Here is a 22,142-nt window from a genome sequence, read left to right as displayed (position 1 = left end):
CATTAACTTTAAATCCGAGATCATCATTCACTCACCATCGATCTTCACTAACATCGTGGATATACTTGACTAGCTTCAAGATGATTCGCGTGCTAACATACTAACAATTGACTTTAATTTCCGCATTTTATTATATTGTTCTTTATATTTCTTGTTTTATGCTTTATTTTATCATTCGTATTATTTATGTTTATGTTATTTTTTCTTTGTCCATTTTGACATATTATTTATGTTTCTGTTATTTTCTCTTTGTCCATTTGGACGTATTATTTATGTTTCTGTTATTTTCTTTTTGTCCATTTGGACGTATTATTTATGTTTCTGTTATTTTCTCTTTGTCCATTTGGACGTATTATTTATGTTTATGTCATTTTCTCTTTGTCCATTTGGACATATTATTTATGTTTCCGCTATTTTTTTTCTTTGTCCATTTGGACATATTATTTATGTTTCCGCTATTTTTTCTTTGTCCATTTGGACATATTATTTATGTTTCCGCTATTTTTCTTTGTCCATTTGGACATATTATTTATGTTTCCGCTATTTTCTCTTTGTCCATTTGGACATATTATTTATGCTTCCGCTATTTTTTCTTTGTCCATTTGGACGCATTGTTTATGTTTCCGTCATCTTCCTTTTGTCCACTTGGACCATATTTTTACCTTTGAGCTAAAACATTAATAATCAAGATAAAACTTAAAAAAAAAAGCACTTTGCACACTTGCACCTCTATGGTTTTCCCTCTTATTACTTTTTTTTTTAATCATACCATCATTTAAGAAAAGTATTAAATGTGTAGGAAAGATCTTATAAATTGAGAGTAGGTAACTCCTAATTGCTTGCTCAAACACCTTTCATTTATAAACAACGTATTTTCAAAACTTCTCATCTATTTTCAAAACTTTCATCTGGTATTTGAAGGGCATTATTCCCGGTGAAACTCTTCAGACCTATGTGACCGAGTGTCCATCTTCACTTCTTCTGTTTTCAAATCAATTTCAAAACTGTTTTCAATCAAAACTTTCAATCACTGTTTTCACAAAAAACAAATTTCAAAAGATAAAACTTTGTAGGCATCCGCCAAGGATTATTACAAAGTCAAACCATTCAAAAAATGATATTTGTATACATCTGCCAAGGATTATTACGAAGTCAAAACATTTTCCAACACACACCCACACCCACTTTTCAAGCAAACAAAATCAAACAAGGAAAAAGTGATCTAAGCAAAATTAAGAGCCTATGGATAACCATGGATACAAAGGGTGCTTAAAACCTTCCCTTTGTATAACCAACCCCCCGAACCCAAAATCTGTCAAAAGGTCTTTCCTGTTCTTTTATGTCTTTCCTATTTGGATAAAATAAAAGTCGGTGGCGACTTTTGCAAAAATATAAAAAATCAAATAAAAAAGAGTAAGGAGTCAGTTCGCCTCAAAAAACCGAGATGATGAACTGGAGAAGTGTGTATGGCACACACTAGATGATGAACTGGTTGAGATTATCTATATTGCAGGAGAAGTGTGTATGGCACACACTAGATGATGAACTGGTTGAGATTATCTTTAGGAAAAGAGCATCAACACGACTTTCAGACATGCTTAGGCGTGCCAGGCTTGGATATGAAGAAAGAGGTATCAGACCTTCATGGATGGATGAAAATGTGTTTAATGAAATGCTTGTTTATTTGAAATCAGATGAGTTTAAGAAAAAATCTGAAAAAGCAAAGCAGCGTAGAGCATCAGAAAAGGGAGCTGCTAATCATAGAGTCGGAAGCATTAGTATTACTGATCATGTTGATCGGATGGTAATATATTTTCATGTCACTACTTTTTTAAATTATATTCTTGATTTTGTTATATTTTTATTGGAGTTCTATGTGTATTAGGTTGTGGCTAAGAGAAGAACTCCATTAATGCAAGAGCTTCCAAGAGGACTTACCGGGGAAGAGATGGAGAGAATTGCGACGACCGTGCTAGAGATACTCAAGTAAGATGATATTATTATTTCTTCTCTTTGGTTTAATTTTGACCTCTCGTTAATTTTACTTCTCTTTTTTTTTTGTTTATCACTACCGGTATAGTCCGGTTCGGGGGTCAGTTCTGACATCAAGTGGTTCTAGTCCCCTTTTGATCGTAGTTGCGTGGATCGAACCATAGTCCTCCCTACCAAATTCAGCGTCAATCACCACTGAACCAATTAACGATTGGTTAATTTTACTTCTCATTAGAGATAAAAACAATTAATTATAGGGTTTTTAGGGTACTTAGCATTAAAAACTATACACTACTCAACTCCCCTTATTATGATTTATACCATTGTACAAGTCTTATATTTTAACAGATACATAAAAGTCTTTATATTTTGTTAATAAAAATAAACATAGTCCATTTGTATGTATCAACTTTTGTATATGCAAAGTGCTTTAAATGAGAAAGTGTAGTATATATATTTAGAGGTGGCAAAACGGTTCGTGGCGCGCTGGGCCAGCCCAGGCACCCACCAAAAAGTGACGGCTTGGATTGACATTTTAGGCCCGCCGTCCGCCATAGCCCGCCACGCAAAAACCCGCCGCCCGTCAAAGTCCCCTGCCCGCCAAAACTCGCCGCTCTGTCAAAATCAGCTATTTTTTAAGTTAATTCTACTCATTGTAATTTTTGATGGTTTTATTTTATACATTTATTTGTGAATATATGCAATATTTTTAAGTAAAATTTATAAAAAATGCTTTATAAAAAATTGTTCTTAAAACCATGTGAAAAATCTAATTAAAATGTAAAAAATCTATTAAAAAATGATAAAATAATAAATAAACAAATAGGCGGGCAAGCCCGCCGCCCGCCAACCCACCACCTTGGCGTGGTGGGCTTGACTTTTATGCCCATTTCAATTTACGGGCTTGTCCGTCCCACCTTTTTTTTGGCGGCGCTTTGTATATTGTGTTAATAGCTGTTCTATTTTTATATGACTATTTTAGTGTTCATAACGAGCTAAGGGGAACTTGGATAATGTTAGGTTACCAAAAATTCTTATAACATAAATAAATTTGTTGTTCATCAAACTCTTATAACATTTAGTTAGAATAAATTAAAGTTAATACCATAAATTTCCAAATGATAGGAATTCAAAAGTTTGACAAAATATATACCATAAATTCAATTTTAGAAATGAAGACATTTTAAGTTAATAGCTTTAGTGTCCGTATATTCAAATGTGTAAATTTTTTGTTTATCAGATTTGAAGAATAACTAATAGTATTAATTAATAATTACTCTGTCATAAATGAAATAAAAAAAACCACGCATTAACTTGCAATAGTTTTGAATTATGGTTGGTGGATTGATTATATATGCAAACTTGTAGCATTACATGTTAATACTGATTATTATCTTGTGTTGTACAAGAAGATTATGTGAATCATTTGATACAAGCCACACAAAATAATAATAATGTGGATGGGTCACAAAAGCTACAATTATGAAAAGAAGTTGTCGGCGGTAAGTCACGAGACCGGTGTTACGAAACTGCCCGAATGACGGTTAACGTACAATATGGAGTATCTTACTTGAAATAAGTGACCGTTTCAAACCCAAATAGAGAAGCGGATAGCGAAACCATTGAGACGGCTAAAGCCAAGGCTTCTAAAACACATGAAGAGGCTGCATTAGCTAATGCTCGTGCAGATAAAGTTATAGTTGAGACAACAGATTTAAAAAGACAATTTGAAGAATTTATGTAGACGCAACCCAAAGGGTCCTGCAAAGAGCTACCACAAAAACCATGTATCTCATAAGTAAATGAGCAACATGCTCCCTTGCTTCATTATTATAGAACTATTTTCTCCATGGCACTTGCTTCCGGCTGTTGCTCCAAAAGGCTTTTCAAAAATCTCACAAGCTTCTTTTGCATATTCAACATAACTAAGCTTTTCAAAATTATCTCGACTCAGACATTGATGAATTATAAAGAGAGCCATATAATTCATCTTCTTCAATTCTTTATGTGTAGCTTTTTGTTCATCCATTGTATTTTCTGCAAGCGGTGCTACCACTTCTTTCACAACATCCCAAAGATCTTGATAACAAAAAACAGTCTTCATTTACTTGTATCAACTCTCATAATTACCAACTTTCATAATTGAAATACTCGCTGGAAAGTGCCAGATTGTTAGATCAATTTACAATAATAAATTGACAATATATGCCAATTTAGTATTAAATTTTAGCTATGAAACTTCAATTGATATTGTTAATATTTCATCTCAAATAATAATTGTAAAATAGTCATTAGTTTTACTATTATTAATATTAAAATTTTATTTTTCTTATTTATTTTTGGAATTTTGGAATTTTAGTTTGAAGTCCAATTTATTTTGATTAAATCTCTCAAACTTATAATCTTTAATTAATTAAAAATTTGGGTCAATTCAAGTTTGGCTAAATTACAGTTTTGGTCCCTCTGTTTTGGGTTTTCCACGATTTTGGTCCCTCTATTTTCTTTTTAAACAGTTTTGGTCCCCCATCCCAATTTTGATGCAATTGTTCATGCACTGTTGATGTACGGACATGTACTGTTCATGTACGGACATGTACTGTTCATGGGATGAGGGACCAAAACTGTCTAAAAAGAAAATAGGGGGACCAAAATCGTGAAAAACCTAAAACAGGGGGACCAAAACTGTAATTTGATTTAATTTTATAACAAATAAAATGAGGATCTAAATTATAGAAAAGAAGGTGAAAGAGTAACTGTTAGATTGAATTAAGAACCTACATTTAATATTTTTGGGGCAAATGTTGCAATTATATAAATACACTCTCACCAACCAAATATTAAAGTGAATGAGAGAGTTAACCAAGGAAACACAATTAAAATCAGCCAGAGAAGCTAGTTATATAGCACTCTCACCAACCACTTATTAAATAGTGTGAGTGAGTAACCGAAGGAAGCAACACAACCAAATAAACCCGAGAATAGATTCTAGATCTAAGATTTTCCACTTGCTTCTCTGCATAATTCATTCCTTCATTTGTTTCCATAAAAAGGTAAACTTTCATATATGCTCTATGCTTTCTCTTCTAATGTTTTATTTATAAGAATTTGATCTACAACTCCCTGTGATGTTAAGTATTTGTAGGGTTGATTTTAGCTATTTTTCTGCTTTTGAATTGGAATACAAATATCTTTATGGTGAGTTGATTTTTAGTTTGTTCTTTAAAGACTATTTTCTTTTTCATATTGACACATTCACTAACATGATGTGATTACTTTTCCCCTTTTTAGTGCAAGTGTTGAAGATTTCAGACTGTAGAAACTTATAAGAGAATGGCATGTGATTATTTTGACAAGATTCAAGAAATCACAATTATACCAACTATGATTTTCTTGATTAAACATATAGGGTATGTTGTCTATAGTATAGAAAAGACTTTTGAGGAGTTTGTTTTATTTGACCTCGAATGTTATAATAGGAATCATAATTCTCTAATATTAGCTTAGCAGTTCTATATTTATCATATAATAACATTTTATACTCTAAAAATTACTTTAACACTCTTTTGGCTTCCTAAGCTAGTCTGTCTATATATTGTACTTGACCATAATGTTTCTAAGATAATTTTGGTGTTGACAATCTAAACAGTAGTTTATATTTTATTATAGCGTTCTACAAACTTTTCAACCACTAAGAGATATTCAAGTACCAAAGAGTAGAGCCAACAACATTACATGGATCAGAGTGCAGGTATATTTTCACAATTTTAATTATATTAGTGATGATACTTGATAAAACAAGTTAAGGGATAAATCATGATATATATTTGTATTTTCTTTCCATGTGTAGTGTCATCGTCAGCGTAATGGTATAGATTGCGGTTATTTCATCTTGAGGTTTATGAAAGAAACTCTTCTTTTGGATCGAATAGAGATTCCATCCACGGTATGGATTTCTAACCTAGGAATTATTTTAATATTTCTCATAAAATGACATAGTGTTTTACTTAAATCACATACTATGTTATATTATTATGTAGTACTTTGACGAATTCAAGTGTGCTCATTACTCAAAAGATCAATTGGATGAACTTATGGAGGAATGTTGTCAATTCATTATGGAGTTGAGAATTTTATAAGGTATATTGTCTTTCTTTCATTGATGAGAATTTTGAATATAACTTTCGAGTTTCGAGTATAAATTTGAATAAAGTTTTGTTGTATCATGGTATGAATTTCGATCTTTTGGTTTTGTTTCAGGTTATAGGTGCAGCTGTAGAAGATAGAGCTAACAAGTTTATTGTTATTGTTTTTTAGAAACTCTCAAAGATAGTAATATGTAGATTTAACATCAATTTAGCATTTTAGAATTTTCTAGTTGTATCATCAATTTTCAAGTTGTTGTTGTATATATCATCAATTATATATATGTAGATTTTTTGTATATGTAACTTTGGTGAATAATTATTGGATTGAAGCTACCAAATCTGGTGCAAAATGGGGTTAAAACTTGGTGCAAAATCTGGTGAAAATTTATTGTATATATTGGATAGCGCTTTCTGTAAGTGAAAATAAGTTATATTTAAAAAATTTAGTGAACATTTGGCAGTGCTTAAAGAGAAAAGCACTGTCTGAAGTGGGGAAAACGCTGCCTAAAGTGGGAAAGCGCTGCTAAAGGGGTACTTTCTAAAGCGCTGTCTAAAGTGGTTCATAAGAAAGCTCTTTTAAAGTCAAAGCGCTACATAAAGGGGACACATAACAGCGCTTTTACATATAGTATAGAAAAGATTCTTAAGGAGTTTGTTTTATTTGACCTTGAATGCTATAATAGGAATCAAAATTCTCTAATATCAACTTAGTAGTTCTATATCTATCATATAATACCATTTTATACTTTGAAAATTACTTCAACGCTCTTTTGGCTTCCTAAGCTAGTAGGTCTATAGATTGTACTTGAGCATAGTGTATCTAAGATAATTTTGGTGTTGACAATTTAAAGTTTCTCATGTACCAAGAGAAAAATGTAACATAACCAGCATCTACATTTCATTTATATAATTGCAAATCACAAATTTGGTTTTTATTTTAGAGTATCACTTCTTGTACTTTTAGTAGTGTTCTTGCACTCTTGGTTTTAATTTATAACCATTGCTGAGGCACAATAAATATGGCTGCTGCCTAGCTAAGTCAGTGGTTGAGTCTCCGGCTCCTGTAGTTGCTGTCCAACTGTGATAGTGGCTGTCCAACTGTGATAGATGTTGTCCAATAATTATGTGACCTTCCTAAAGAATCTTACACATAGTTGGATCATAACTTTCATGTTTGAAGAACTTTGAATTGGCATTGTTGTATCTGTTATTTGAACATGAGTGGTCATTTAGTGAGTTGTTTAGAATTATGAATACACTTTAGTTGATGTAATGTTCGAATTAGGAACTAGTTCATGTTATAGCAGCCTTAGGTAAATGGATGGCTTATTTGAACTAGGGCTGGTAGATTGGTTATATATGCAAACTTGTAGCATGCCATGTTTGTACTGATTATTATCTTTTGTATAATTGACAAAAAGATTTTATTTTTTATATCCAACCTGTATCAATGCACGGTTAATCGATCAAGATCTAAATCCAACCAAAGAGTATTTAGTCGGTGCATTTGTGGCCAACAAAGATACATAAAAGTTATTTCTTTTACCATGTAATACTGGTACTGGGTTAGATTTTCATTCTAACTTCATTTGTTATAATTTTTTCATTTTTGGACGTTGTGTGGAAAATTTTCATCTAAACTTTTGTTTTATGTAACAGTGGACACTGGTTGTTGGTTGCGATTAATCCTATAAGAAAAATAGTATATTATATGAATTCATTAGATGGTGATCAAACAAAATACACAAATACAAAGAAGATGGTTGACACATAAGTGAGATTATTCTAAATATTCGTGTGTATATTTATTTATTTATTTATGTCAGATTGTTCTAAATATCCATTTATATTTTTTAAAGTTATACAAATATTCTGATCACAAAGACAAGCTCAAGTACTAAAGAGTAAAGCAAACAACATTACATAGATCAGAGTGCAGGTATATTTTTTATAATATGATTATAATAGTGATGCTACTTAATAAATCAAATTAAACTATATATCCTGATATATATTCGTTTCAGATAGGTGCCATATATTTAAGAATTTCCTTTTCAAACCTTAATCTTCTGAATAGATAACAACCTCCCATAACAAAGTTTCTTAGTTCAAAGCCCATATCATTACAACATCAATTGCGTATTTAAGATAACAATAAGTCTTGTATAAATGAGCTATATAAACAAATCATATTTATAAAATATTCAATGAGATTTCAAAGCAGTGTTTTAACAATCGAACCGGACATTAAACTGGTGAGGGTATTGGGTCACTGGTTTATTGGTCGAACCACTTGGTCACTGGTCGAACCGCATGACTAAACCGGGTTAAACAGGATAACCCGGTTGAATAGACCGGTCGTTATAACAAAATTATATAGGTATAAAATCTGTCAAACCGTATGATTCAGTCCTTACAAAATATAACTAGTACTTATATTTTTTGAAAATATCATATTATAAAAGAATTCACAAGTTTATAATTTAAATTCAAATTTTATACATGGTATCACACCACACACAATCAAATAGTACATAATTATAAAATATAAACAAAAGTTTAATCGCAACATAATTTAATTGAATAATTTATAACAAAATAATTCCATTGTCTACTAAATTTAATTTCAATAAAAGAAAAATTGTTTCAATGTTGGATCTCCTTCTTCAATATCAAAATCATCTCTAACAAAATCAACCGCATCTACAATCATTTTTTTATATTTTATTTTATTTATTTATTTTAATTTTTAATTAAAATAGTCAAAATGACATTGTTTTAATTTTTTAAAATAAAAAAATGCATTTAAATCACCGGCTCATAAAAATCGCCGGTTTTCCCAGTTTTAGAGGTTACACCGGTTTGGACCGGTTCACACCAGTTCAATAACATTCCCGATCCAGCTATTGAACCAAACCGGTTACCTGGCCGGTTCCCGGTTCAACCGGTCCGACTGGCCGGTCCGGTCCGGTTTTTAAAACACTGCTTCAAAGAGAAACAAAACCAATAAATAATGGTTCTTGCACCTATATAGCTACATGTATGCTTTCTAACCTTCTCATCATTTTTCTTGCACGGGGAATCCTTACTACACGGTGTTTTTGATCTTACCATCGTGTTTGCTTATCAAAACCTTTTGATGCAGTTGTGGTTGACCAAATTTAATTTAAAATTGATATTACTTCTACCAACAACAAATGTCATGTATAAAAAATTAACTATTTCTAATTTCTCATTGTAATGCTATTAATAAGAAAGAAAATTTTTTTGGCCACCTCCCAACCTTCTAGTCCACCTCTGGTGAAAAACCCAGACTACCCCTAACTTCGGAAATGCATTTCCGAAATGCAAGAAAAAGGTGTTTTCGGAGATGCATCTCCGAAAGCGCCTTTTTTTTGAAATAATTGTCTTATTTCGGAAGTTCATTTCCGAAAACAGCATTTCGGAAATGAACTTCCGAAATAATGCGCGTTTTGCAGATTAAGCAAAACACTCCCCCTCCCCCATTCATTTACCCTAATTCAACATCAAACACAACCAAAGGAGAAATTTTGTGCAAACACACTTCCAAGGCTGCATCAAAGCTCCAATCACATTGCTATACTACATTCAAAAGCCCTCAAATCACTCAATTTGTAAGTTTTGAATTTGTTAGATCCATTATTCAAATGCATGTTATTTAGGTTTTCAATTGCATAAATGATATATGGGTAGGTTGTTTGTCGTATTTAGGTTGTTTAGAAGCATTTTGAGTTGTTTTTAAGTCTGGTTTTGGGGTCTGCCATGGAAGTTGCAGAAAACTTCATCGCAGGGGTGTTTCGGAAGTTCATTTCCGAAAACACCTCCATCCCAGTTTCGGAAATGAACTTCCGAATTGTATCAGAAGTTCAATTTTTTTAGTTTTTACTTTTGTGTGGCATATTAATTGATTTCAATTGTTTACAGGAACATGTCAGGCAACCAACCAGCACGCATCAGACAGGGTAGGGAGACCCAGACTGCGTCGGCTAGACGCGAGCGGGCGGCGGCGCAGCTGGCGTCGACACAGGGACGGGGGCAGGGCCATGGACAACGTGTGCGAGTTCCCGTGGGCGAAGGAGAGGGTACATCTGCTTCAGGATCTAGGAGTCGACAGGCTCGGGTATCTTCTTCCAGCCAGCGAGAGGAGGAGGAGGAGGAGGATGAGGAGGAGGTGGCGGCAGTGCCCTACCACGAGCCGGAGGGGGTACCGGATGTTGACCCTCCAACCGGGGAGGAGGATGAGCAGGAGGACAGCTATCCGGGAGGGCCCTTTGACACTTCCGTGCTGATTAACTACCACGATCACGTCGCTCGGTGTATCTGGGAGGGAGAGGTATTTTTTATAATTTAACCGTTTATTTGTCACCATTTTTTATAATTTAACCGTTTATTTGTCGCTTATTTAATATATGTCGCTTATTTGTTTTTTTTGTAACAGGAGAGAGAGCCGTTGAAAATGGTGAACCACGCCCGGAAGATTTTCAGTCTGTTTAAACCAGCAGCTGAGTGGTTTAACAACCATGTGCGAGGTTCAGGACTTAGCGGGCTCTGCATGACGGGGTACACCACCATCAGCACCGGCATGCAGGGGGCATTTGTGGAGCGCTGGCACAAGGAGACGTCCTCTTTCCACTTGCCGGTTGGGAAGATGACGATCACCTTGCATGATGTGCAGTGTCTTCTCCACCTGCCGATTAGGGGGCCGCTGTTGCACCACTCCCGGATCCAGAGGGTCGAGGCCATTGAGTGGATGACGCTCTATTTGGGCATGGAGCACGAGGTTGCTCACTTTGAGTGCGTTACGACATCTGGGCCTCATGTCCGGTTCACCACACTGAGCTGCTATTTTGAGCACCACCTGGACGCGGCGGCCGAGGCTGAGGAGGCGGGTGACGAGCTATTCACACACTATCACCGCGGCTGCGCTCTCCGGTGTTGGTACATGCATGTGGTAGGCGCTGCATGCTTTGTGGATAAGAGTGCAAGGTACGTCGACGTGACCTACCTCCGCTACTTCATGGACCTGGATACCGTTCACCAGTGGAACTGGGGGGCAGCTACTCTGGCATACCTCTACCAGAAGCTGAATGAGGCCTCCAACTGGAGGACGAGGCAGTTGGTCGGATCCTGCACACTACTTACGGTACATTTTATTTTAATACATTATCGTATTTATTTATTTATTTATGTTTCGTATTTATTTTTAATACATTATCGTGTTTCTGTTTCAGAGCTGGATCATCTCCTACTTCTCCCGCATCCACGGCTTTCACATCGATCCTGCGTACGTGGACGCCATGCCCAGGGCCGCCAGATACGTTCTCCAGAGGGGGAACGATGCGATGGGACCATACCGTGTATACCTGGACCGCACGATGCACGACGACGTCACCTGGAGGCTGTTCAGCGACTACGCTCAGATTGTCCCCTTTGTCGGCATTGCTCTATATTCAGGCTGGCAGGCATGCGGGACCGGCATCATGGTCCGGTATCTCCATGAGCGGTGCATGCGTCAGTTCGGATTCGTGCAGCGGATACCCAGGTCACCCTTTGAGGCTGCTCCCGACACAGTGACCAGAGTGCAGCTCACTGCCATATGGGAGGACTGGCAGCATCATGTGGTACCGCAGGAGTACCGTCTCACTCGGGTCACACAGGACTGGCACAGTGAGGAGGGATACGTCACATGGTTCTATCGGGTGTCACATCCTCTGCTGAGACCCGACGTTCCCGGCGCTCCTAGGCCAGCACACGAGGAGATCCTGGAGAACCAGCAGGCCGAGGATGACCACGCCATTGATCTCATGCCGATCTGCCAGCGGATAGAGATGCTTGGGCGGGACGCGTTGGATCGAGGTGTCGTTCAGCAGGGCGGTCCAGAGGCAGTCGCCGTGATGGAGATGATCGTCACTGATGCGGGCCGTGCGGCGACATACAGGCGGCAGAGGAGGTCCCAGGAAGAGAGGGTTAGGCACACCCAGTAGTTGTCGGGTTTATTTATTTTTTGTTTTCGGATTGTATCTTTCGCACAGATTTATTATTATTTTCTTCTTGTATATATTATTTGGATTTGATTTATCATATTAGTATTTTCAGTTTATCTGTTGCTTATTTTATTTGGCGTTTGCGTTTAATTAAAAATGCGAGACTGTTAAGAAAAAACATAAAAAAAAAACACAGTTTCTGCATAATTCGGAAGTTCATTTCCGAAACCCCCCAAAATCTGAATAAATGTGTTTTCGGAAGTACATCTCCGAACACACCCCCCATGAGGTGTTTTCGCAAGTTCATCTCCGAAGACACCCCCCATGAGGTGTTTTCGGAGATGCACTTCCGAATTGTGAAAATTTTTTTAAAAAAAATCAATACTTCGGAAGTTCATTTCCGAAGCAGGGGTATTTTGGGTTTTTCCCTGGGGTGACCCCATAGGGAGGTGTGGCTAAAGAAAAAACCATAATAAATTTGTTTAATGGATCTTCATTATCATTTTCCCGGCTAATGATCACTACAACATCGCAATATGTAAAATGTATCTCAACAAATTAAATTCCAATGTTTTCTTAGTTAATTTTCTCATTATAGAATAACAACTTTATTGAAACCAATAATTTTTATATCATTATTTTTTGATAATCATTATTATTTGATAATGTATTTAACATTTTTTTAATAAAATATCCTTTTAATTGTCAATTATTATTTTAAATGCATTTAACTGTAATTAATTTTGAGTTTTTTGTTACATTTTTTTAAAACTTTATGTTTAATACATTTCTTTTATTTTTATCTCTATTGATCAATACGAGATTAAATTTTTTTTCCATATATTCATTTGTCTTCTTTACTAAAACTTTTAATTTAATTATTCATTTTATTTTTCTAATTTACAAATAATTAATCACAATTCAACATGCTACACCACACCAGTATGCGTGAGAACGCGCGAGGATTTCACTAGTTTGATGGAGCGAAATTGCATTATTAAAAAAAAAGGAACAAGCTAGAAAAGAGGAAATTTCACTCTTAATGCAAATGCAAAATTCTAGTGAAAGACATATTTATTATTTTCTTATGCATTTAATCTTAATAAATTTTGACACATTGTAAATCATACTTCAATTTTTTTTAAAAAAATGAGTACAATTTTTATGAGTATATTTTAATACATATTTTATTTTCTTTCATGGATCATACTTAAAATCACTCGAAGATGGTAGATCTTTATCTGAGCCTAGTTGCAAGATTAAAGAAAATAGAACATAACAAATGACTAATTAAACTTAGCTATAATCTATTTAGAGTATGAACTTTGCTATATAATAAGATAAAATTAGAATTTGATATGTTTTTGATTTATTGTATTATAGACATTATGACTATGAAACTTGTATTTTATTGATATTATGATGCTTATTTGATAGTATATATTTGTGGTTACAATTTCATTTTGTTAAACAGTTATAAATATTTCTGAACATATTTATGTCAATTTATCAATGGTTAAAAACAAAATAAAAATTTATAGAAAAAAGATAAAAAATATTATTACAAATAAAAATAATAAGTTAAAGAAAAAAGATTAAAATTATTACCAAAACTAAAATAAAAAGTTAACAAAAAATTACCAAAAATAAAAAATTAGAATAATAAAAATTATTTCTTTATAATAAACGATAGTTAATAATAGTTTAAATTGTTGCTAAAAGTATAAAATTAAATTATTAGTATCTTTATAATCTGTTACGAAATATATTATGTTCAGGATTTTAAAAAAACATGTGAATAATATCTTTATAATCTATCACAATTTCACATTTCTGAATGTAATACCCCGTATAATATAAATATAGAATAATATCATAAAAATGTAAATTGGTATTGATATACGATAAGTGTCTAACGACATCATTTATATACATGTCAAAGATATTCAAAATACATCATAGCACATGGTATACATTAGTGCCTAACATAAAACTAAGATATATACATCAAAAACTATCTCGAAACATCAAAATCTTCAAAACATCTTAATACGACTTTACCTTTGCCTTCATCCTGTCTTGAGTTATCTGAAAATTCAACAATATAACGGGGTGAGTTAATTAATAATCTCAATGGATTCTCCTATCTTATGGGTCCACTCAACTCTAAAGGGACTATCAAATGATGTCTTAATAGAATTATTAAAAAAGTGTTACTATTTTTTCTTGTACATTCCAATGATAGTATTTACCTATTGTTTCCATGACAAGGATATAACTAGTAAATATGTGAAGAATGAGAACGATTATGATATTTGTCACACTTGCAATATCATTTATGTTTTGAATAATTGACATAAAACCTACATCTATCTTGAATATACTTGGAATGAATTCAAGAGAGAATTCACCCTCCAACTTGATTATGAACTTGGTATTAGGGTTTATGATTCATGCTTATAACAATGGAAAAGGGAAGAGAAGAGAGTGCAATAGAATCTCTCATACTTGTATTGATGATAGTAGTACAGTATATATACAAGAAGAAGAGATGGTAGTTACACTAAGAGACTAACTGAAATAACTAACATTATGCTCAAGTGTAACTACCTAACTAACTAACTAATCATCTATTTATCATCTATTAGGCCCCCACAAGTTGGAATTTGGTAAATGTTCAACAAATTCAACTTGGATTTCAGAGATTGAAAGGGCTTAGGGAGGAGAGATTTGGTAAAAAAATCAGCAAGCTGATTGTGAGAAGCAACGGGAAGCAACTTCATAACACCAACAAGGTATTTTTCTCGAACTATATGACAATCATTGTCAAGGTGCTTAGTTCGTTCGTGAAACACTGGATTGATTGCAATATGAAGGGCACTTTGGTTGTCAAAGAATAAGACAGGAATTTGTGTGCAAGTGATGGACATATCTCTAAGAAGATAGAGTATCCATTGAAGCTCACACGTGGCTGCAGCTAGAGCTCGATATTCTGCCTCGGAAGATGAACGGGAAACTGTTGTTTATTTCTTGGTGCGTCATTGTAGCGGGGAAAATCTGATATCGAAGCCATAGGATGACTCGAATCAATATTTCAGTGAAAGTCGCCACCGCGCTGTTATTATTTCCAAAGGAAAAGGGAAAAGAACAAGAAAAACCAAAGTTTGTTTTTAAAACAAAAAGAAGAGATCTTAGGTACGGGTGTTGTTTATACAAGGGGAAGGTTTTAAGCACCCCTCATATCTGTGGTATTCCACAGGAACCTTTTTGAAAATCTGTGTTGTGTGTGTGCTAAAAAAGGGTTTATTTTATTTTTTAAAATAAGCTCGGCAAGACGTTAAGCCTTGGGCCTACATACCTCCTCAGTGCAATGCAGAAGTCAGAGCTAATGTAGTTCCGCTTTTTTGGGAAAAACGTTTTGAAAAAAACAAATAAACACTTTATCATTGTCGGAGAGAAATACTCAGCCGTGGATTTTGAGCATGAGAACAAATAAGTTCTTTGCATCGCAAATGAAAGAAGGGCTCCAACTCGGATAAAATCAACGAGTATGCCACTAGCTCTCTCACGCGGAAAAGATCTCATTATATCAATCAATTTCAAAATCGTAGGGGTATCGCTACTCGTTTTGACAATTCGTCGTGTCTAAACTTTTGAAGAAAAGGCCACTAAGGGCAAAAGATGTTTTTAAGAAAGATTTTGAAAAGATTTGCAAACATAAGAATATTTTGGAAAAAGGGAGAAGATTTTGAAAATTAAAGAAGGGGAGGAGATGAAGAGGCTATCCTATTGCGTAAAATAAAAGCTAAGGAAAGAAACGATCTAACCGAAGAAGAAGCCAACACTTGACATTATGAGTCAAGGTAGATTTCCCATCCTTTGGATTTATCAATACCAAACCAACATATTATCACTTGGGGATCCAGATGAACTTATTATTTAGCACCATTTTGCATTAAGCACATTAGAATTCTGACGAAAATCGGGCAGAGTAACGGCTGTTTTCGGGTAAAATCCTTATGTCAATGCCTTGGAATTAACCATCAAGGGCTTTCAAGGAAATACCTGCACATACAAACAGACAACAATCCAATGCCAGACAGACAGAATAACAACAGAGTAACAATATCATAAGGGTCCAGAGGTACTAAGTCCATAAGTCCGAATCTCCAAAATGCTCGGGATAGTAACCAATAGTCCAAAAGAGAGCCTTAAACGTTTTTTAGATTTTTTGTTATTTTATTAGTGTTTTAGCATAAAAGTAAAGTATGGTCCAAGTGGACAAAAGAAAAATAGCGGAAGCATAAACATATGTCCAAATGGACAAAGGGAAAATAGCGGAATATAAACGTCCAAATGGACAAAGAGAAAATAGCGGAATGTAAATATGATGAAATGATAAAATAAAGCGATAAAGCGAAAAATATAAAGAGCAATATAATAAAGTGCGGAAATTAAAGTTAGTTGTTAGATGTTAAAGATAACCATCTTGAAACTTGTCAAGTATGTTATCAAAGTTAGTAATGGAGATCGATGGTGAGTGAAGGATGTTCTCGGATTTAAATTCAATGGAAATTTATCAGAAGCTTGATAAAATCATAGCGACTACACGATAAACTTCCACAAGTCTTAAATCAACCGCATACAATTCTCTTCCATATTCGATCTTTTATTCGGGACACGAAATGTTGCGCTATGTTAAGCAGATCGCCAAGTGACTTATGTAGAAGTCACCCTACAACGAGGCCGGTCAACAATCTTTGTGCTAATGCATGCTAGAAAACGATATGTAGATCGTTCTCCGAAAGCAATACCGCACGAAAAGAAAATAGGTAGCGGTCTCGTCTTCATCTAGAATCCAAAAGAATTCCAAAGATGTTGAAGATTTTCATCGACCAAAATAAAAAGAAATAAAAGATGGAATCACATTAAAGGTTCCTTCAATCTTTAAGTTCAATCACTTAATATTGCGGATTAGGATTTTCATCCCATCAACGCCCTAAGTCTATTGAATTTAAAGAGGAAATAGACCTCTAAATTTGTGATTCAAAGAAAAATAAGAATGGAGTAGAAGAAGAGATATATTGAAAAATCATCACCAAAAACTCTCACCAAAATGGATCATCAAGTATTAAATCAAAAAGAACATTTAAAACTATATATATATTTTTTGATATAAAAACTAATACTAACATATTTTTTTGATTTTTGAAAATTAAGAAGAAATCTATTTAACTAGAAAATATTCTTGTATTTTTTGTATTAAACAAATAGAAACTAAAAAATAAAATAAAAAATAAAAAGCATAGAAAGCTCCAAAAAGATGTTGGACCTTGAATAGTTTGTAAGGCCCAAAACAAAGATTGAATCCAGTACGGGGTGTAATCCGCAAGACAGGTGGTGTGCATAGAGTAAATTCGTTGGGCTGATCCTCATTTTAGCCCAAGCTGAGATCCAAACAAATCAAACCCTAAAGAAAAAGGTTGATCTGCCTCACACTTCTTCAAACGGCCCTTTTCCTTCGTCTCTCTTCCTTGTTCACATTTTCACCGCAAAAACAAATCTCCCCTCTCTCTGACATTACCTTCTCTGTTTCCGTGGCTCCTTCTCATCTCACGAAATCAACTGCCAAAAGGACGTCATCGCGCGGTTCAGTGAAGGAGATTCAATCTGCTGTTGCAATGAAGCCGTTGAAGGGAGTTGCTCGTTCGTGGAATCAGTCACCGTTTGCGAATGCTGATGAATACGAGTTGACTGGAGTTGTATCGGAAGTTGAGTCGATGATGGTTTCAGTTTGTAGGTGAGGATTCATTGTTCTAGAAATTGAATTGCGGATGAATTTTTGTAGGTGATGAATTGAAGGTATCGTATTATGAGCTTTGAAGCTGAAGGTTATGTTGAGTTTGTTGAAGAATCTGTGATTCTGAGTTTGCTAGGTTGTGGGTTGTGGAGCTGATGAAGGTTGGATTTGATGAAGTTATGAAGTTTGTGAAGGCTTATTGATGAGTGAATATTGGTGGTAGATTGAAGGTTTGATGGATATGAACAAAATTGGTGGTGAACGAAGATGATATGAGTGAAGTTTTCAGTGGATTTTGGAGGAGAGTTTGGCTTCAGATTTTTGCAGCATAACGATACTTATTTTCTCCTCCCTTTTTCTGTGTGTATGCCTCTATATTTATAGGAGATATTGAGTGAGGGTAGAATAGAGATTTGAGTGAGGATCAAGGGAAACTCGTGGGAAGCAAACGTGAAGAATGATGAGCTGGTAATATGGTTATGAAAGCGTGAGAGGCGGTGAGGATATTTTTGTGAGCTGAGTTTTTCGTCGACTTCATTTGTGAATCAATTCGAACGAAACTCCACCCTTGATTATTTGGTGTATTTTGTATCAATGGCTGAGATTGATTGTAATATTTTTTGGAATTTTGAATTGAAATTTTGATGAAATTTGGATGTGAACTTATGTCAGATGTTGAAATTTTTGCTTTGCAGTGAACTGAAGCATAAACCGTGTGCCTTTTTGTGGACCCAACTCAACAATTCTCTTGGCTTGAATTTCTTCAAAAATCTTAAGGAATCTTGGATCAAATACGGTATTGGGTCAATTCTCATGGGCCCTCAATTGAATTCACTTGGGCTTTCCAAAAGACTTGTATTCAATGGACGTTTTTGCAATTGGTCCTTCCTTTGCACCTAAAATAAAATGACAATAAAATAATAACAAAAACAAAAATGTAACAAAGATATTTGATTTTAAAAATTAATAAGATTCAATCTAAAACTAAATTGAATTCAAATTAATTTCAAACCAAAAGTTAGTAAAAATGAGCAAGACAAAGTTATTAAACAAAAAATCTAATAAAACTTGCAAAATGAACACACATATATTTTTTGATTTTTTTAGATGAAATGCGAATGGACACACAAAATGCGGGTCAAAAATTGGGGTATGACAGTCATGAAATGAGAGAGTTTCCTAGATAGAAGAAAGATCCAGAAACTGATCACCTTGTCTCAAAGCAACCGGCCCAGTCTGCATCAGAGAAACCGGTGACATGGAGAGAAGAGTTGCGAGGGTAGAATAAACCTTGGCCTGGACAATGTTTCAAATATCTAAGGACACGACAAGCAGCATTGTAGTGTTGTGTGGATGGTTTGGAGAGAAACTGACTGAGTTATTGGGTGATAAAGGTTATGTTTGGTCGTGTAGTATTGAGATATATTAGTCTACCAACAAGTCTTCTGTAAGAAGGAATGTATGTAAACTCGTGACTATTATCATGGCACAACTTGGTTGAAGAATCAGATGGTGTGGTAGCAGGTTTAGAACCTAGAAAACCTGAATCACTGAGGAGATCGAGGCAATATTTGCGTTGACATATGAATATACCTTGTTTGGAGTGAGCCACTTCCAATCCCAATAAATATTTAAGGATCCCAAGATCCTTTATCTTGAAATGTTGATGCATATGTCTTTGATGGATTGAAATTCATGTAAGGAATCACCAGCTAAGAAAACGTCATTAACGTACACAAGTAGAATCGTGAATGTAGATGATGTTTTCTTGACAAACAATGAGTGATCAGATGTGGCTTGTATGTATCCATGACGAATAAGAAGGGAAGTAAGTTTTTCAAACCATTGTCTACTTGCTTGTTTCAATCCATATAAGGATTTGATGAGTTTGCATACTTGGTTAGGTTTAGATGTATGAACTCCTGGTGGTATAACCATGTATACATCCTCATGCAAGTTACCATGCAGGAATGTGTTGTTTACGTCCAATTGGTGGAGATACCAGTTCTGAGCTGAAGCCAAAGCAAGAACAAGTCTAACTGTGGTGAGTTTAGCCACTGGTGAGAAAGTATCGGAGTAGTCAAACCCTTCAATTTGGATGTATCCTTTTGCAACAAGACATGCCTTAAATCTCTCAATGCTTCCATCAGATTTATGATTCACCTTATATACCCAACGATAACCAATAGGTTTCACATTGGGTGGAAGATCTACAATCGACCAGGTGCCAATTTGTTCAAGAGAATCTAACTCTAACTTCATATCTTGATTCTAACATTCATATTTGCAAGCCTCTTTGTAGGTTTTAGGTTCATGGTTAGTGGAAACAGATAGGCTAAAACGATAATGTGAAGGAGAAAGATTAGAATAAGAAATAAAGTTTGAAAGAGAATAAGGAGTACCTGAGGATGATTGTGTTGGTGTGTCATTGAAGGTAGTACATACATAGTCCTTTAGATGGGATGGATGATTTTTGACTCTAGAAGAAACACGATTATTAGGTTGGAGTGGAATGTTAGGTGAGGCTGAGGTGAGGTAGGTGATTGTGGTTGAGGATCATCATGGTAAACAAAAGGATCAGGATTGGCATTGAGGGGTTGAGTAGAATCTGGAATGATAAGAGAATGAAGATCAAGTAGGATAGATCCTTTATAGCCAACAACATAACCAATGAAAAGAGATTTTCTGGCTCTAGTGTCTAATTTGGTGCGATGGCTGGTTAGGGTTGAAGCATAACAAAGGGATCCAAAAACCTTAATTTGAGTTATATCAAGAGGTTTATTGTGGAGTATGTGATTAGGATATTGATGATTTAGTAAAGGTGTGTTGACTCTATTTATGATGAATGCTCCATAGCTAACAGCATAAGACCAATATTGTTAGGGTATGTTGGAATGGTAGAGTAAGGCACAACCTACATTAATAAGATTTTGGTGTTTTCTCTCTACTCTAGCATTTGGTTGAGGGGACTCAACACAAGATCTTTGTGAACAATACCTTTAGAGGCATAAAATTGAGGTAACAAAAATGCAGGACCATTATCAGTCCTATTATACTTAGGACAAATGTGAAACTAATTTTCAATGAGGCTGATAAACTGTTTGACATGGGTGGAAACTTCAGATTTGTCTTTGAGTAAAATGATCCAAGTGAATCTACTAAAATCATCAACTACTGTCAAAAAATATTTGTGATTATGAATTGAATTGATTGATATGGGACCCCATATGTCAAATTGGAGTAACTCAAATTTTTGTGATGCTTTAGAAGAACTCAATGAATATGGAAGTTTCTTATGTCTAGAAAAATGACATACATCACACACAATTTTATTGTCATTGGTGATATATGGATACATTTGTGACATTTTTGAGAGTCTAGCATGGGATAAATGACCCAACCTAAAGTTCCATAAAAGCTTATGGAGGGATCACCTTACAATTATTAGTAAAAATAGAAGGTACAGTGTTGTTGGATAGAGAAACATTGGAAATGGTAGTGGTAGCTTCTGTTGCAAGGCATCTATGGTCTGTCACAAGTCTGTACAAACCTTCAATTTGATTAGCCAAACCAATCATCCTCTTGGTGTTCACATCATGAATAAAACATTTAGTGTCAGAAAAATGAAAGAAATAATTTATGGATTGGCATAGTTTAGAAACAGAAAAGAGATTTAATGAGAATTCAGGAGTGTACAACACATTGGACAAGTGTAGAGAAGGGGAAAATTTGGTTGTGCCTGAAAGTTTAGCTACAATAACAGAACCATTGGGTAGACACACATTAATGGGTTCAATTTCATGATAGGAACTAAACATGTAATGAGGAGCAAACATGATCATTTTCCCCTGAGTCAAGTATCCAAAATTCAGGTTTGGTAAGAGTAGAATAAGAGACAGTTGAGACAAAGGCTTTACCTGAGACCTCATGTGGTGGCATACCAGTATGAGTGGAAATGTGGTTGGTGCTAGTGTTTGAGCTAGGGTTAGGAGGCAACAAATTTGTTTGTTGGATCAAGCTAATCAATTGAGCCATCTGATCTTAAGTAATACTAGCATTTGAATTGGTTGCAGAAGCTTCTTCACCAACACGAGCCACTGATTGTGTATCACCAGATGCATAATTGGACGCATTTGCTTGTCTTTTGGTAAAGTTTTGGGGAAATCCATGCTTACAATAGCACGCAACAATGGTGTGTCC

At 34.8% G+C, this 22,142-nt stretch overlaps 2 protein-coding genes across 8 annotated transcripts; both read left to right on the top strand.

The window, feature by feature from the left end:
- Positions 1–802: 802 nt before the first annotated feature.
- LOC131624218 (uncharacterized) lies at positions 803–2,614 on the top strand. The gene is made up of 2 exons (XM_058895180.1): positions 803–1,804; positions 1,886–2,614. Exons 1-2 carry the CDS (start codon positions 1,481–1,483, stop codon positions 1,988–1,990), a joined length of 429 nt encoding a protein of 142 aa, XP_058751163.1. The 5' UTR covers positions 803–1,480; the 3' UTR covers positions 1,991–2,614.
- Positions 2,615–4,843: 2,229 nt separating this feature from the next.
- LOC131624195 (uncharacterized) lies at positions 4,844–6,838 on the top strand. Of its 7 annotated transcripts, none has more exons than XR_009290531.1 (7): positions 4,844–5,042; positions 5,126–5,187; positions 5,281–5,399; positions 5,659–5,740; positions 5,840–5,935; positions 6,030–6,129; positions 6,250–6,838. XR_009290531.1 is itself a non-coding variant. In XM_058895159.1 (5 exons), exons 1-4 carry the CDS (start codon positions 5,323–5,325, stop codon positions 6,126–6,128), a joined length of 354 nt encoding a protein of 117 aa, XP_058751142.1. In that variant the 5' UTR covers positions 5,211–5,322; the 3' UTR covers position 6,129; positions 6,250–6,835. The 7 variants fall into 7 exon arrangements, 1 of the variants encoding a protein (XP_058751142.1); XR_009290530.1 differs by having other exon boundaries at positions 4,845–5,042; positions 5,135–5,187; XR_009290533.1 differs by lacking the exon at positions 5,126–5,187 and having other exon boundaries at positions 4,849–5,042; positions 5,302–5,399; positions 6,250–6,837.
- The last annotated feature ends 15,304 nt before the right edge of the window (positions 6,839–22,142 follow it).

Source organism: Vicia villosa, linkage group LG1 (assembly GCF_029867415.1).
Source record: "Vicia villosa cultivar HV-30 ecotype Madison, WI linkage group LG1, Vvil1.0, whole genome shotgun sequence".
Classification (NCBI taxonomy): domain Eukaryota; kingdom Viridiplantae; phylum Streptophyta; class Magnoliopsida; order Fabales; family Fabaceae; genus Vicia; species Vicia villosa.
Note: the sequence above shows the minus strand (reverse complement) of the source record. Positions and strands in the feature narration are given on the sequence as shown.

Excerpts from the sequence above, each read along its gene's own strand:
- LOC131624218 (XM_058895180.1), top strand. The coding sequence starts at position 1,481 with ATGATGAACTGGTTGAGATTATCTATATTGCAGGAGAAGTGTGTATGG. Across the intron at positions 1,805-1,885 it reads CTGATCATGTTGATCGGATG|GTTGTGGCTAAGAGAAGAAC; the intron begins GTAATATATTTT and ends TATGTGTATTAG.
- LOC131624195 (XM_058895159.1), top strand. The coding sequence starts at position 5,323 with ATGGCATGTGATTATTTTGACAAGATTCAAGAAATCACAATTATACCA. Across the intron at positions 5,400-5,658 it reads TTCTTGATTAAACATATAGG|CGTTCTACAAACTTTTCAAC; the intron begins GTATGTTGTCTA and ends ATTTTATTATAG. Across the intron at positions 5,741-5,839 it reads TTACATGGATCAGAGTGCAG|TGTCATCGTCAGCGTAATGG; the intron begins GTATATTTTCAC and ends TTCCATGTGTAG.